This window comes from Lissotriton helveticus, chromosome 2_2 (genome assembly GCF_964261635.1).
Source record: "Lissotriton helveticus chromosome 2_2, aLisHel1.1, whole genome shotgun sequence".
Lineage (NCBI taxonomy): Eukaryota > Metazoa > Chordata > Amphibia > Caudata > Salamandridae > Lissotriton > Lissotriton helveticus.
The window spans coordinates 76465251-76482623 of NC_136060.1; the positions used below are offsets into that span (position 1 = coordinate 76465251).

At 48.5% G+C, this 17373-nt stretch overlaps 1 protein-coding gene across 4 annotated transcripts in view; it reads left to right on the forward strand.

Moving 5' to 3' along the window:
• The window catches only part of MTUS1 (microtubule associated scaffold protein 1), a 972936-nt gene that overhangs the window by 492959 nt on the left and 462604 nt on the right, over window positions 1-17373 (forward strand). For all 4 annotated transcript variants that reach the window (XM_078678114.1, XM_078678116.1, XM_078678113.1 and 1 more), the window contains exon 6: window positions 11161-11262. In XM_078678114.1, the coding sequence (XP_078534240.1) occupies window positions 11161-11262 (102 nt within the window). The remainder of the gene's footprint in view (window positions 1-11160; window positions 11263-17373) is intronic.

Consider the following 17373-nt stretch of genomic DNA (forward strand, 5'->3'; position numbering starts at 1 on the left):
GTAGATATTAATCATAGCATCCAAAAGTTTGTGGCCTAACGTTACTGCAAATTTAAAAAGAACCTCTATGATTTGGTCAAAGTGAGACTTTCTAATCTTAATTAGGTGTGACCAGGTACCTTTACAATCAAAAAGTATACCTAAAGAGGTCAAGGTTGGGACACAGAAGTTTTTTAACCATTGATGAAGTGTGACCCCGGGCCAGTATGTGCACACCATACAACCATGATAGGTGATTTGGCAGTATTTGTGCTTAGACCCAATTCGGTCATAAATAAAACAAATCTATTCAACAACTTCGGAAGGCCCACACCAGTTTTCGACAATAAGATAGTCATCCGCATAAAGCAGGGCAGGAAAGTTCCTTGAACCCGCCCTAAGTGTGTCTGCCTCCTCGGTATTTAGGAAGGTATCCAATCAATATATAGACAGAAAAGGAATGGTACCATGTAATGTAATGTAATGTATGTATACTTGTAAAGCGCACTGTTACCTCGTTACGTGGCGTCCTGGCACTGTATACCGCTGGGGAACCCGTCCTGGCTTTCCCTGTGAGAGGGCACCCCCAAGGTGAAGCCAGGCATCCCCGGCGCTGCTAGGGCCGTTGTGGAGATTAAGCAAGCTATTGCCCAGAGTTGCAGAGTGGGACCCATGGTTAGCGTAGGCACCTAGGCGAGAATTATTGAGTCCGCGGACATTGACCCAAGACCCTGCCGCGTCGGGAATTGAACCCTGGTCCCGGGCCGACCTCTGCTTCAGGGTCTGCCGCTTCTAACCAGTGAGCCACACTTCTCCACAGACTGTTGTCTCACATCTCGCTTCATTTTTCCATAGGAAAATAAGACACAGCTACAGCCAAAATAGCTGAAATTAATTATGCCATATTTGGCAAAAAGCTAGATATTAGTCCAGAAAGCATGATTTTTCTGATTTGATGTATATCTGATCGAGTGTTTTCTAAACGTTGTGGCTCAAAAACTTTGTATATTTCATGTCACAGAGGATCTCAGAGCTAACCAATCTTAAGATAAGATCTGATTGTCTGCCACCAAATCAGCAAAGATATGGTGGCAGCTTATTTTAGGACTTTGGTACCCCATCATGGAAATTCGTTTTTTTTTAATATAAGGGTGCAAGGTAGGGATACCCTGACCACGTAGGCCTGGTTTCGGGTGGTGAGAGGGGGGGCTTGAGGGGATTCCAAAAATGCTTTTTTTTTTTTTAAACAAAAATTACAGCAAATTCAGAGGATCAGCAAATCTATGGTAATTTTCTTTTTTTCTTTTAGTGCATGCTCTTATAACAACAACAACCGAGAAAAATCGTGTTTGCCAGGATCTGGAGAGGAGATGCAAAATATTCTAATGGGGTGCATCCCTCCTCCCTGAGCCATTGCTAGGCCCCAGGGACTCCATCCCCTGGGGCTCATTCATTTAAAAAGAGGAAGGGGCATGTGTTTCACTCTTTGAGCCGCCTTGAGGCCCTGGAAAACCCATCTCCTGGGGTTGATCAACTTAATAGGAGGAGGGTGTGCCCCCCTCCCAGAGCCATGCGATGGCCTTGGGGATCCCATGCTCTCAGCCAGTTCTGTGATGGTGTTGTGTGGACCCAATCCTCTGGCACAGAGTCTTATCCCTGCTCACAAGAGCGCATGCAGGAAAGTATTCTGTGCTGCTACCCTTCAGGTGCAGAATACTTCTCCTGCTGGGTGGTAGCACAAGAGTGTCCCTGCCCACCCTCTTTTGGGCAGGTAAACATAGAATTGTTCCCGTCTGGTGGGAGCAGATAGAAAAACTGTTCCAGCTGTGTGGGAACAATATCTGCTGTCGCCACACCCGAGAAGGTTGCTGGCAGGGGAGGCATCAGGGTTTCGTGGGTCATCGGGCTCCCTCATTTTCCCCAACATCAAAATTGTTTGGTTTCCTGGGTGAGTTGCTAACCATGTCTATTTTTTTATAGTTCGAATGAGTTCAGGAAGCACTGCTTGCCCTGAAATTTGCGTTATGTGCTATCCTCCTAAGATCTGTAGATCTTGATTCATTTTTGATCAATCTTTCCAGAATAAGTTGATTACTGTTCCTCTCAAGGGGGAATCAATAAGTTCATAACTATTTCCACCAAATTTGGGGTTGGAGGGATCTTTGCTACCCTTGTGAGGTATATTCTAGCGCTTTGGACAACCCCTGAGCCGGGGAGGTTCATCCTGCCCCCATATAGCCACCAAGCAACTGCAGATTCCCAAATAGTGGGTGTGAGAAGTTGGCCTGGTATATGATGTTCACTATTCTAGTGAGCACCTTGCACCAGTCCAAACAACCCTTATGGTGATGGTTGTAAAGTCAACCTTATAGACCAGCTATCCTAGTGGTAGCATGGACAAAAGCAGTCTTAGGCTAAACTCAAGAGGGCATGTGAAGCCAGCTGTTTTACCATATGCAAACCTTTTAATACCAAATGAAAGGACACCACACTGGTTATATATTCAAAATATATATGTATTTATTTCTAAATAAATCCCCTTAACTCTTTATGAGCACAGGAGCACAAGCGTATAACAAGAAACTTAATATAAGGTACAAAAGTTGCACAAATATGGATAGGCCCTGGTGGCCCGTAAAACCATATACTAAAATAGTGGTATAAGTACCACATCACAAACAATGGAAAGGCCTAGGGCCTTTGGAATCGCTGGGGCTACACTGGACTAACAACAGTTAGGAAGCAGGAGGCCCACAGGATGCTGGTGCAGTGTCTAAATGCACACGCGTGCACCAATAGAAGTCAATGGGTGCGTAAAGTTAGAAAGTTGCAGATTTGGAAGTCTTCCGACTGGACTAGAACTTAACCACTTAAAACTAGGACACTAGGGATGTAAATCTCTACAGGAGCACCGCAGTACTCGCGTTACCTCACCCACAGGAAGCGGGTGCATAGGTGTCAAAGTGTGTCTGGTTTCGTCGTGGAGTTCTATGGAGCCTTGGAGAAAAGATGCTGCAGGCGACCAGGAGAGAAGAGTCCGGTTGGATCCAAGGGTGGATCGAAGATGTAGAGTACCTGAAAGCAGAGGGGACAGAGTCTGGGTCACTAGCCAGTGACCAGGAAGGAACCAGGCGATGTTGGGTTGCGATCAGGTGATGTCGTGAAGCTTGTCTCCGCTGCCACGTGGACCAGGAGGTGCCGACGACGACCAGGAGCTGGGCACGGACTGTCCCACGAAGGCTCTCGCTGTCGGCGGTGTCGGATCTCGATTCGGAGTCAACAGGCTTTGGCAAATGCAACCCACGCAGTAATCGAAGATGGCTTCTGGATCAGACCAGCAAGGTCTGATGGGCTGCTCCTTTTCAGGGGAGCAAGGGCCAGTCTGGAGCAACCAGACCAGCGTTGGAAAATCAAAGGTTCGTCGTCACAGAGGCCACTAGCCAACGGGCAAGTGACCGGACAGACGCGTCGAGCAGGAAAATGCAAAAGGGCCCCACGCAGCACTCGGTGAGTGTGAAGAGGTGATCTTCGGTGCAAAGGATGCTCGGGCTGGGGCTTCTCAATCCCCAATGCACAGCTTCGAGGGTGCCTCAGGAGCTGCACAGAAAGCACTTCGCTGGCTTTCCAAGATGGCCGGTCCCACATCTCTCGTCGCCTCCACGGGTCTCAGCTTTGCTGTGGCTGTGGATAGGGCTGTTGGATGTCTGGGAGTCCGGTTCTTGTCGGTCTCTGTCGTTCGAGCTCCGGCGGGAACAACAACAAAGCAAACCGTTGAGCGCTTGATGGTGCCTGCTTGCACAGGGTGGTCACTCCTTGACCACAAGGGAGATTCTTCAGTCTTCTACGTCGAGTAGGATGTCGAAGGGTCCAGAGTTTCGTATCAAAGTTTCAGTCAGGATGATCTAAAGTTTAAGGGCACAGCTCCTACCTTTATTCCAAATCAAGGGGATGGATCACCTGCTAGGTCCCTCCTATGGGTGGGACCCAGGAAGGGGGTGGTTACACCCCTTTTCCTTTGTCCAGTTTAACGCCAGGGCTGGGGCTGGAGTGCCCCAGCACCGGTTTGAACTGGACTATCCATGGGACACCTTGTGTGCCCCAGGCAGTGTCTCATTTCATTCAGCCCTCCCTGCCCCAATCCACTATCTCCTGTCTGGGGTGGTGCTAGCACCTCCCTGTGACAGGAAACCTATTGTCCAAGCCCTCCTCGCTGGAAGGGCTCCCAGCAGCAGGAGGTCAGACTTGTGTCTGTGGCAGCAGCATCCATTTTGTGATGCTGAGGCTCTGGTTAACTTTAACCGGGATTAATGGAACTAACATGTCTTCTCCCTCTAGAAGGGTGGAATGCTACCCCCATCGCCAGAACTGGCGAGGGGGTAGTATTCCAAAGCGTATGACACCTTACACGACATGTTGTGATAAAGCCAAACCAAAGTTAGCAATAACCGTGAGGATTATAATGCACTTAAGAGTTTATGGTATGGCAATATCCTAGAACAGCTATAAGGACATGGTTCCGAAAGCTGCAGACAGGCTCAGGTCATGCTAGAGCACCATCTCACATAAAACCTGCCTCCAGGATTGTTAAGGTCTGCCATAGGAGTGACTTATAGGTGCATATGTGTCCAGATATAAGGTTAGACATAGGAATACTATATCTAAGCAAGGGGTGATTACACGACCTTGCCCCAGCTGAGTGATCAGCCAGGTGTGTCAGTTTGGATGGCCAGCCAGGGGTGGCAAAGGATATGCTGCAGCCCCTGGTAGGCCTTGGGTGCACCTATGCCCTGGGTACCTATAGTACACTGTACAGAGTCTCATAAGAGTGACCCAAATCCCAATTGGTGATGTACCTAAGGTACATGGAGTCTATTTTACAGAGAGAGCAGATGGCCTGGGATCCTGCTAATCAGGGCCCCAGGCTAACTAAGTCGAAAACCAGCTAAACACAAGGCAAAAAATCTGGGGTAACCATAGTCAGGTATCCACCTTCCTACAGTGGGAGTACCAAAAATGTTGTTACTTTCAGCCAGCTAGCGTGACTCCAGAATTAAATTTTGAGGACCGTGAACCAACAAAGTTGATAAATCCATACATTTCTTTAAAAAATGCTGTATGTATTTTTGCCACACTAATAAGCGATTGCACAGTAGAGCCTGTCTTTACGCCAATGTTAATTTGACTAATTTCCGCACTTTTTGCACTACTTTTCACGTTAATATCTATAGAATTTGAATGGGAAATTTAGCATATTTAACCCCTCCGTATATAACATCAAACCACTAATTTGGTTGTTTTGTCAGCTATGCAACAATATCAAACTGTATATGACCTCACTCATGCCACCTCAATGCCAGTGGCGATGTCTTTCATGACCTCACCGTTCACAGTGCACTTTTCATAGGGCCTGCACCCTGTATCTAATGCACACGGGCATGGTGTCCAGCCATAACCTATATCCACTACACATGTTGCATGGGTTGTGGCCATATCTTGACTTTGGCCGTGCCCTGTAAATAGTATACAGGGCAGTATACTCTGTGAACTGTTCCTACAGCGGTGCTTATAATCAGTGGGCTACACCCAAGCTCTGTGTGTAGTACAAAGAAGGCACAGTCTGGGACTATACCATAGCTTTCCTTTGCACATGGCACAACAGGCGACTGTTCCCTGTGCATTGCAGATATGGCACATGGGTGCGTATGCATTTTCTCTTGTTCTGATCTATCTTAATTTAAATCATAATATGGCTATTGAGGTCATTAGTCAGATCATGAGCGGTGCATTGTGGGAGCTGCATAAGTTGCATATTGAAGATCCTTTGCTGTTAAGACTCCCAAGGGAATCAACAGAATGATGGGAATTCATATACTGACTTGTCATAGATGTAACTCTGACCGCAGGCTTCTTCCACGCGCTTTGGGAGTGTTCAAATGTGAGCCCGTTCTGGAGAAGGGTCACAGCACAATTAGCGCAGATTGCACTCACTGGAGAGCTAGGCCTTTTATTCTGTCCGAAATGGAAGAAAGTGGGCAACAGCTTCACTGACTTTCCCCTATGTTAGAGAAACGAACCATGGTAAGGCGTGGCAGGGTGACGGGTTCATCCCCCAGCAGTACTTGGAGAATGGATGTAGTGCGATCACCCAGAAGCGAGAGAAGCACCCTACAAGTGCATTAACAAGCATTTACAATGCAATGGTTTTGCCTTTGTTAAAGTTAGAGCTATTGGCATTGCTCTTGACACTCTGAAGCTCCACTCTGAAGCTCCACTCTGAAGCTCCACTCTGAAGCTCCACTCTGAAGCTCCACTCTGAAGCTCCACTCTGAAGCTCCACTCTGAAGCTCCACTCTGAAGCTCCACTCTGAAGCTCCACTCTGAAGCTCCACTCTGAAGCTCCACTCTGAAGCTCCACTCTGAAGCTCCACTCTGCACTCTGAAGCTCCACTCTGCACTCTGAAGCTCCACTCTGCACTCTGAAGCTCCACTCTGCACTCTGAAGCTCCACTCTGCACTCTGAAGCTGCACTCTGCACTCTGAAGCTGCACTCTGAAGCTGCACTCTGCACTCTGAAGCTGCACTCTGAAGCTGCACTCTGAAGCTGCACTCTGAAGCTGCACTCTGAAGCTGCACTCTGAAGCTGCACTCTGAAGCTGCACTCTGAAGCTGCACTCTGAAGCTGCACTCTGAAGCTGCACTCTGAAGCTGCACTCTGAAGCTGCACTCTGAAGCTGCACTCTGAAGCTGCACTCTGAAGCTGCACTCTGAAGCTGCACTCTGAAGCTGCACTCTGAAGCTGCACTCTGAAGCTGCACTCTGAAGCTGCACTCTGAAGCTGCACTCTGAAGCTGCACTCTGAAGCTGCACTCTGAAGCTGCACTCTGAAGCTGCACTCTGAAGCTGCACTCTGAAGCTCCACTCTGAAGCTCCACTCTGAAGCTCCACTCTGAAGCTCCACTCTGAAGCTCCACTCTGAAGCTCCACTCTGAAGCTCCACTCTGAAGCTCCACTCTGAAGCTCCACTCTGAAGCTCCACTCTGAAGCTCCACTCTCCACTCTGAAGCTCCACTCTCCACTCTGAATCTGCACTCTGAAGCTCCACTCTGCACTCTGAAGCTCCACTCTGCACTCTGAAGCTCCACTCTGCACTCTGAAGCTCCATTCTGCACTCTGAAGCTCCACTCTGAATCTGCACTCTGAAGCTCCACTCTGAATCTGCACTCTGAAGCTCCACTCTGAATCTGCACTCTGAAGCTCCACTCTGAAGCTCCACTCTGAATCTGCACTCTGAAGCTCCACTCTGAATCTGCACTCTGAAGCTCCACTCTGCACTCTGAAGCTCCACTCTGAATCTGCACTCTGAAGCTCCACTCTGCACTCTGAAGCTCCACTCTGAATCTGCACTCTGCACTCTGAAGCTCCACTCTGAATCTGCACTCTGCACTCTGAAGCTCCACTCTGATGCTCCACTCTGAATCTGCACTCTGATGCTCCACTCTGAATCTGCACTCTGAAGCTCCACTCTGAAGCTCCACTCTGAAGCTCCACTCTGAAGCTCCACTCTGAAGCTCCACTCTGAAGCTCCACTCTGAAGCTCCACTCTGAAGCTCCACTCTGAAGCTCCACTCTGAAGCTCCACTCTGATGCTCCACTCTGAATCTGCACTCTGAAGCTCCACTCTGCACTCTGAATCTCCACTCTGAATCTCCACTCTGAATCTCCACTCTGAATCTCCACTCTGAATCTCCACTCTGAAGCTCCACTCTGAAGCTCCACTCTGAAGCTCCACTCTGAAGCTCCACTCTGAAGCTCCACTCTGAAGCTCCACTCTGAAGCTCCACTCTGAAGCTCCACTCTGAAGCTCCACTCTGAAGCTCCACTCTGAAGCTCCACTCTGAAGCTCCACTCTGAAGCTCCACTCTGAAGCTCCACTCTGAAGCTCCACTCTGAAGCTCCACTCTGAAGCTCCACTCTGAAGCTCCACTCTGCACTCTGAAGCTCCACTCTGCACTCTGAAGCTCCACTCTGCACTCTGAAGCTCCACTCTGAAGCTCCACTCTGAAGCTCCACTCTGAAGCTCCACTCTGAAGCTCCACTCTGAAGCTCCACTCTGAAGCTCCACTCTGAAGCTCCACTCTGAAGCTCCACTCTGCACTCTGAAGCTCCACTCTGCACTCTGCAGCTCCACTCTGCACTCTGCAGCTCCACTCTGCAATCTGCAGCTCCACTCTGCAATCTGCAGCTCCACTCTGAATCTGCAGCTCCACTCTGAATCTGCAGCTCCACTCTGAATCTGCAGCTCCACTCTGAATCTGCAGCTCCACTCTGAATCTGCAGCTCCACTCTGAATCTGCAGCTCCACTCTGAATCTGCAGCTCCACTCTGAATCTGCAGCTCCACTCTGAATCTGCAGCTCCACTCTGCACTCTGCAGCTCCACTCTGCACTCTGCAGCTCCACTCTGCACTCTGCAGCTCCACTCTGAAGCTCCACTCTGCAGCTCCACTCTGAAGCTCCACTCTGAAGCTCCACTCTGAAGCTCCACTCTGAAGCTCCACTCTGAAGCTCCACTCTGAAGCTCCACTCTGAAGCTCCACTCTGAAGCTCCACTCTGCACTCTGAAGCTCCACTCTGCACTCTGAAGCTCCACTCTGCACTCTGAAGCTCCACTCTGAAGCTCCACTCTGAAGCTCCACTCTGAAGCTCCACTCTGAAGCTCCACTCTGAAGCTCCACTCTGAAGCTCCACTCTGAAGCTCCACTCTGCACTCTGAAGCTCCACTCTGCACTCTGAAGCTCCACTCTGCACTCTGAAGCTCCACGGCCCTACGTGTGCCTTGTTTAATTGGTCTTGTCGTTCTTTGATTTTTATTGGATGTTTTTATGTGTTGTCGATCTAATATTTGCAGTTTGTCACACACATCGTGCAGGTAAGCAGGATCAAGGGCAGGACGTAGATGCGGGGGGGGGGGGACCAGCGCGGGTGAGCCCGAGGGATCAAGGTCAAGGGCAGGATGACAAGGGACAGAGGGCGGCAGGCAGCAACGGCGGGTGAGCTCGGGCAGAGAAAGGGCAGGATGAGGTGGGTTGGGTAAGCGCTGACCAAGCAGCGCCAGTGCACCTTAGCGGGCCCCGCACCTTTCACGAGCACTGACTCAGCTCCCTGGGGTCTTCACTCCCGTAGGTCACCACCACGCGTGCTCTCACAGCCCGAGCTACCTGTCACACACGGAAGAGCGAGGGATCGTGGACTTTACTCCCCCTTTGAGCCCGGGGAGAGCGAGAGCCGCTCTTGGCACTGATGCCTCCGGCGTGATCATTGGGCTATCAGGAGCAGCCCCCGTGATGCTGCTGTCACTGACTGATCGCCCCCACACCTGATGTGTGGGTTGCAGAGTATTTTGTTGTGCACGCTTAACATTCTATGGTGCATAAATTGATGTGTTTTGTTTTATTTCTGACTGTTTCCGTGTAATGAAGACTCTCGTTAATGTTGCATCAGAGAGAAGCGGGAGGGGGCGGGAAAGGGGGAGGAGAGAGCTGACGACGGCCGGCCGGAGCAGAAGACGGGCACCAAAACAAGCAGGAGGGGGCGGGAAAGGGGGAGGAGAGACGCTGACGACGGCCGGCCGGAGCACGAAGGCGGGCACCAGGAAACAAGCGGGAGGGGGAGCAAGGGAGGTGCCGGCAATGCCGGAACAGAATCGGGGGCGTTCCCGGCGTCGCGTGACGTCGGCAAAAGCTAAAGAATGTCGGGAACGCCCCCGAATCTGGTCCGGCATTGACGGACAGGCCCCTCGTCCAATGGCTAGGCTCCATTTATGGAGCCAGCCAATGAATGACGAGGGCCGAACCAAAGCCACACTACAGATCTCATCAGGATTTCGCCTGCGCGAAAAAGATGCGCAGAGCGCATCTTTTTGGCGAGGCAAAACCTAAAAAGGGGGGTCGCGTAGTTAACGAGCCAGGCCTGAGACGGAGTATTGGCCTCTTTTTGAAGAAAATAGTAACTTGCGAGTAAGATGAATAACAACACAATCTACGATGCTTAGGGGGCCGCTCCTTGGGGGTATTAGTAAACTATCACAACTCCGTAATAACGGGCTGGGGACAAAGTGCCTCTCACCCCATCACATGTACATAGGAAGGACCACCCACACTCTTCCCCCCCCCGCCAACCCTTCCCCCCGCCCCTACCCCCCCCCCCCCCCCCCCCCCCCCCCGAAAGGATGCTGGGGTGATGAGAACCAGAATATAACTGGAGTAGAGCGTGGAATCCACAGTAGGACACCAGTTGATTTGGAGCTTTTACAGCTTGTTGCCAACTTGAGTCTGGATAGCGGTGCGATTCATTTTAGAATTACAACTCTTGTATGTATTTTAAGCAGATGTTAAAGGCCCACGAAGCACCATATAAGGAATGTTCAATATAATGTACATAGATACTTTTGCATTAAAAAAAATATAAACCGAACTAAAAAGAGATTTTGGTGTTGCGCATCTTAATGATAAAGCCCCTTCAGCTACTTTTTCCCAAGAGAATGTTATGTTCTTATTAACGTTGGCTAGTAACTAACATACATAATCGAGACCCATCACATCTCAAAAACAGTGTTTTTTCCCTCAGAATTTAATTACTTGAGTAAATGTGGTTTGAACGTGCTTTATCTTATGTGCTTGAGCGGCACAGCCTGTTCAGCCCACGTCTGGGCAAACTACGCACAGCTGTTCTGGCTGTGCTGTTCTGCAGTTACATCAGTTCCACCTGCTCTCAGATCCTCATTTTTCCTGCCTGTGGAGTTTGTTGTACAGTTTTTATTTTCAGAACATTTATGCACATAAGAACATAACTTTAAGGCATCAATTAGGTGAGCGTATCTGGCAAAATACTCCAAATGTATATTTTTAATATTTATTGCACAGCTGTATTTTGTTTGCAACAATGGCCCCTTTTTTTGTTGTTGTTTTTTTAGTTTCTACGACTAACTGCATTAATCTTGTAGAATGGTTGTCTTTAGATTGAAATTCCTGGGTGGTCTTGACTTGTGGTTGATTTATCCTACACTTAACCTGCCTGCCCCATTTGCACTAAATGTTTCAGAATAAACCCTGTAATTACACATATGTTGAAACCCACAAGTAATGTCAGTTATTTATGTCAAGGTTTTTTATTTTTATTTTAGGAGCAAGAAGCAAAGTTATTGGTCTGTACCAGACTGCACCAAAGTCAGCTGGACCAATACTTACCACACGGAAAATTGAAGCAAAAATAAACTCTCATATAGGTACGTTTTAAAAGTTTGTGGTTTGTTTTATTCGTCATCCCTCTAAAAAGGCACTTGGTTTTAAACAGGGTGGTGATATGGAATTTTCATTGCCTGTTCATGTCTTTATAATGTTGAGGTGAGAACTAGCGATGAGATTCCAAGTTGGATGGTGTAGCCCACAAGGCGCTGTGACTGGGGTGTTTCCTTTTCTGAGTAAACAGGTTGGGGACTGTTGAGGGTTTTTGATCAAAATGGTCTGACGCACAAGTTAAAGAAGTCATTTTGGTAAAGAAAATGTATTAGTGTTTGGGTCATCATATAGATGTTGATGGTGCTAAACTAAAAGTAAGTCTTGTGGGTGTGATTAAGAAGTCAGATGCCCTAAAACCCCATGATGTCTGTAGGTGCTGCAAAACACTTTGTGTCATACCCAAACTACATTTACAGCGGTCAACAGCCGCCTAATCTCGCTAGAATGGGGGATGAAGAGTAGTACAGCTGGACCTGGACTGAGGGGGACTTGGTGTCCCCGATCTACTACATAGCGGGACGTCTTCAATATACAGCACTTTGGTGAAGATTGGGCCCGAAATGGGAAAAATCGGCTTCTGGGTGGGATATTTGAAGAGTTGCATCTCCCGAGACAGCTTATGGGGAGTTCTCGAACTTTAAGGGAATATCTGCACATTGTGAGGCAGGTGACAGAGGTGTGAGAACTTGGATAAATAGAGTCCTACGCCGTCAACCCTATGCCCGACTATTGCCTGTATGGTGGCTGGGCACATTGCAGCAGATACAGTGTGATGGATGTGAGGCAGTGGAGAGAGGGAGGCTGCCAGGTACTGGGGGACTTGTACCCGGGGGTGTCTTCACCTCCTTTGAGGACGGGAGGAGGACCTACGCCCAGGTCAATTTTTGCAAAATTCAAAAATATCCCCAACAATCCAGAGGCTCTGGCCTGAATTTCCCACAGAGTTTAAGGAATCCCAGACACTGTGGCTCATCCTGGACATTGGCTCCAGCAGGGGCATGATCTTTCGCTTGAATGCGGAGCTAAAGATTGAGCACTGCGATGGCCTAATAAGGGCGCGACAGTGGTGGGAGGATGACTTAGTAGATGCGTTGACAGGTCGGGTGTGGAACAGAGCCTTGCGCACAAATAAAGGGGGCAGCAAGCAGTGTACTCTTTCCACAAGATGCAAGGAATGCCTGAGATGTGCCACTAGCCCAGCAACCTTTTTACATATGACTTGGAGCTGTCCAGCACGGGAAGACTACTGGCCTATAGTGGTGGACTTGCTTAGGGGGAATAACTGCATCCAATTCAGAGGTTACACCCCAACTGCCTCAATCCCCAAGAGCCAATATGAAGATCTACAGCCGCTTTGCTGCCTTAGAACTCTTTCTAGTGAGGAGACACATAGCGATGCATTGGACTACATCCATGCCCCCACTGATATACAAATAGAAGGAGGAAAGGCAGGAATGGGCCCTAGCGGTGGGAAAGAGGTTACGCATGGTTAGAACAGATGAGAATGCAGAACGCAACTTAGAACGAAGGGTGGAGATGGTTGACTGGGTAAGCTCCCGCTCATACGATAATGATCCCACCCAGGAGGGCAGGAGTGGGCTCTGCTGTGCCTCCCCCTGAGGACCGGCTGGACCACGCAACATCACATCGGCATATCTGGCAGGGCCCCACCCTCTGAACCTCTATGACAGTAGTGCAGTCTTCCTCTTGAGGCAAGAACACGTGTGTGCCCTAGACTTACAGCTGAAACACTCCCCCTAACGACACACCATGCCACACTCTGAAGTGCCCTGCAAAGTTTTCCTTTTTTTGACAACTTGTTCGATGTAATGCATTTCATTGAATGCTATAGTTTTTTTTTGTTTTTTTTTAAATACCCCAAGAAACTATGAGGTCTTGTCTTGGCATGGTGGATTATTAGTCCAGATTTTTTAGGAGTTTAGCTGAAAAAACACTGGCAATTCGTAGCTTCGGGAGGAAAAATGTAGAGTTTTCATGGACCGAGGACTGTAACAATGAATTTGTACAAGTTAAAAAAGATCGTAAATGTGCTCCAAGACTCTGAAGGCGTTTTTTGCAGGAGAAGTATGTTTTGTGGTCACTGATGTCAGTTGCAAAAACCCAAAGGGGAAGAAAGTACCATCACTTTTGTGTCCTGTGTTGAGAGGGGCTTAGTTAAATTACCTGGTCATTGTAAAGGAAGCTTTGGCAGTTAAATTGCCAGTCAAGAAATTCAGAACATGTTTGTGAGGAGTGAGATTCGGTCTGAGAAGGGAACACAACTTTGCGGGGTATTCTTGTTTCATAGGGCTTGGATAGTGTTTCAGCTAGGATAAGGAAGTGTTTAATTTCCTTGCAGGGGTATTCTTTTAATATCTCTTATTTGCCAGGTGTGCAAAGCAGGACCTCAGATTATCTATTGAGGTTAGTATCTAACTCTGGAAATGAAGTGAAGGAAGCAAAGATTTATGATCAGTGGGTAGGTGTGGGTTAGTTAGGTGGCAGGTGGAGCTGTTGATGAGGATCAGTGGAAGTCGGAGGTATGCAATCTGTGCTTAATTTGAGCCAGTGGTTTCCAGTGGAAGCCACCAGCACTCATTGTTGGTGACTGGCACTTATTTTTCTTGATAAGACCTGTACCTAGAGCAAGAGAGGGAAAAACAAACCAAGCGGTAAGACCAAGGAAGAGAAAGATGGAAAGGGGAATAGCATAAGTGAGTGTCTTAAAAAGGCATGAAGTGTATCCAAGACTACGAAGTTTTAATTGCACTAGCCCTGGGCTTCTGAGCAGAGCTTTTGGCACTGGCACTTCTTCTTTTTCAAATTTAGAACGGTGTGCAATTATGTGATTCTGAGTGGGTTGGCGTGGTAGAATGGGTGATGCATTAAAAAAAACATTTTTATTAACATTTTAAATCTACAAATCAAACAATAGTACTGGAAAACAAATAAGGAAAAATTAGAAGTACAGCAGTCAGTGATATCCGTGAAAGCGCATCTAACAAGGGAAACTCAGTAGGGTAGGGAGAGCATGAGGGTCCCCAAAAATAGCGACCATGCACAACAGCTGAGTCACTGTGCTACATTCCAACCTTAAGAAACCCAGGCACCTCCCCCACGATTATTAGACCAATAGCAGTGGAAACAAACGACAAGGATACAGCAAAACCCAACAGCATTTAAAGGATGTCTCCCAGGTTCTGGCACAGTGCCCCCAACTCAGAGGCTGGCGAAGGGATACCTGGAAAGGGTTTTGTCTACAACAATAGGGCCTCTTCAGTCCACACGGTTACATGCGAACAGTATAGTATCCCACACGGGTAGAATCTGCACTCTCCTCACTCCTCTAGCTGCCCCGTTATGAATTGCTTCTCTTTCACAGTCTGCCCTTTTCACTACCAGCACCTGTACACATCAGGACCTCAGACGGATTTCCAACTAAGTCAATTGTCTGCAAGCAAGGGTCAAAGCCAAGTCCAGAAACTTGTCATTAGTTTTACTAGCTACAGTTCACTCATGTAGGCCCAAAAGGCATAATTGGAGACTAATTGAGAAGTCTCGGTCCTCCAGGTGGTGGATCGGGGGGCCATGGACGATTTGGAAGAAGACCGCATCCTGCGCAGCACATCGAAGACACTCCAAGGGCACAGCAGGGAGCATGGCGATTACCCACCAGGAGTCAAATAGGCCATGTGTAAATTGTAGAATTGGAATTGTTTGATGTAGCCGTTTCTGAACACTCTAGGGCCCGATTCCAGGGCCTTCCTTGATGACAAGACGTTTATAGGCACCCCCAGGTCCTCCTATTGCAATCTGGAGGGCTGTGAGAGCTGACCGCACCCCCCTCGAGCAAGGCCCTATAGAGAACCGCTTTGGTCCGACCGATAATAAGGAATCAGTGGTATAAACACTCATGTTCCAGAGGCTTCTCAAATCCAGAACCCTACCACTCACGTATTTTGCTAGTCAAGGCATAATTAAGTAAATAAAATGACACACCGGGAGGTCATGCGACTCCCGGTGGTCTGAAGAAGGGGACAATTCACCTCCTGCGAAGAGCTCCCCTAGGACAATAATCCTGGCCGACTGACACTCATGTGGTTCCAAACCCCCCCCCCATCAGTCGCCCCCAGTGTTGAGCCACCAGCATCTCAGTACGGGTCCGCCGCAGAGCTCTGGCTCAAACACTAGCATTGGCTTTAACAGGATACCAGTTAGCAGATCTTTAGACGGAGAGCCACCCTCATGGGTACCCATGCCCTCCCACAGATAGGACTGCCAAGTAGATACCCACTGTATCTGTGCCGCCAAATAATACAACTCTAGATCGGATTCCGTCAAGCCCCTCTCTGTCACTGTAGGCAGTTTCCAAAGTGCTATGCGGCGACACGACGTGCCCCAGCATAGCTACAAGCCATCGAGCTCCTTAAAAGAAGTTTAGGGCAGCTCCAACAGGAAGGCCGCAAACACATAAAGGAGGTGGGGAAGAATCATCATTATTTTTTAGACCGCCATCCGGCCACTCCGACAGTGGCAACGTAGTCCAGAAGGCAACTGAGCACTGCAAACAAGTGAGCGCTATACAGGGTTTCCCTTGTACTACAATTCCGGCTATCGGTAGAAGACTACTCTCAGATACCGAACCGTGTGATGCTCACACTGGAGCGTCTAACTGTGGGAACAGCTCTGCGTTCAACCATTTCTCCCCAAAGGGGATAGATACACAATTTATCCCAGTTCACTGCCAGTCCTGAGTAACCACCAAACTTCGACACGGCCAAAACAGATCCCCTGAGGTTAGTGTCCTCCCCCTGAAATACAGCAACATATCATCTGCATACAAAGAAAGATATGTGCAATCAGACGTAAGGTATAACCCGTGGTAATGAAGGCCCTGGTGAACTGGGTGGACAAATGGTTCCATTGCCAAAGCAAACAGCAGCTGGGATAAGGGAAGACCCTCAGGTGTGCCCCTTTCAACCAAAAAGTTCTCCGAGATCAGGGAACCAGAATGGAACCTAGCTAAGGGGCTAGTATAAAGAGACTTTGTCCACTTGACTTAGGGTAATTCCAGACCCATACCAAACTCTGTAGCAAAGAGAAACTCTCAATGGAGCGAGCCAAACGCCTTCATAATATCCACTGAGATGACCTGCACCTTTGTCTGCAATTGCTTCTGCTGTTGTAAGGTCATGAATAATTGCCGAATATTAGGCATAGTGTTGCGCATGGGAATACAACCAGCTTGGCATGAGTGAATCAGGGAGCACATATTGGGGAGCAAACTGGTCCCTAATGTCTTACTCCAAATCTTACAATTGGCATTGAGCATAGAGATGGGGCAGTAAGAATCGAGAAATAGAGGGTCTTTATTCTTCTTCGGAAATGACACAATAGAGGCCTCCCGCAGTAAAGATAGAAGCAGACCAAGCTGGTGAGAGTTTTTAAAGAGGGCCACAAGTCTAGGGACAATGTCCGAAGCTTGTGCTGTGTAGAACTTTATCGGTAAGCCATCGAGACCAGGCACCTTACCCCTCGCTATTTCCTTTATTGCCCCTCCATACCTCCTGATCCAGAACATCCTCACCCAGTTGATCTGCCACCGCAGACTCAAGAGACACTGGGGAAGCATCTGCAATGTAATTAAACATATCCACTTCACTACACTCAGCACCAGAGAAATACAGATTGCGATAATGTTGGAGAACCACTGTATTAATCCCCTCCTCAGTAAAAGCATCTCGCCCCGAGGACTCTCGCAGCTGGAGAATGGTGTGACTGCCCTTGTCGCCGTGTAAAAGCCATGCAAGGATCCTGCCTGATTTATTGCTCTCTGCTTGGGCACTTGCTGCATAAGCTTTGATGAAAGCATTGTAGGCAGGCTTTCAACCAGTTCTAGCAGCTTCTCCTTCTCCTCTAGAATACACCCCCTCCAACCCACAGGCCAGGCCACCCAGCATCAACTCCTGCCATATGATATCTGAGAGCAGTTGGTCTTGTACCCCACTTTACTGATGATGCAGAATTCCCGGATTACCACTGTTATGGCCTCCCATTCCACCCCGACTGACGAAGCCAAGTCAGTATTGTCGTGCCAG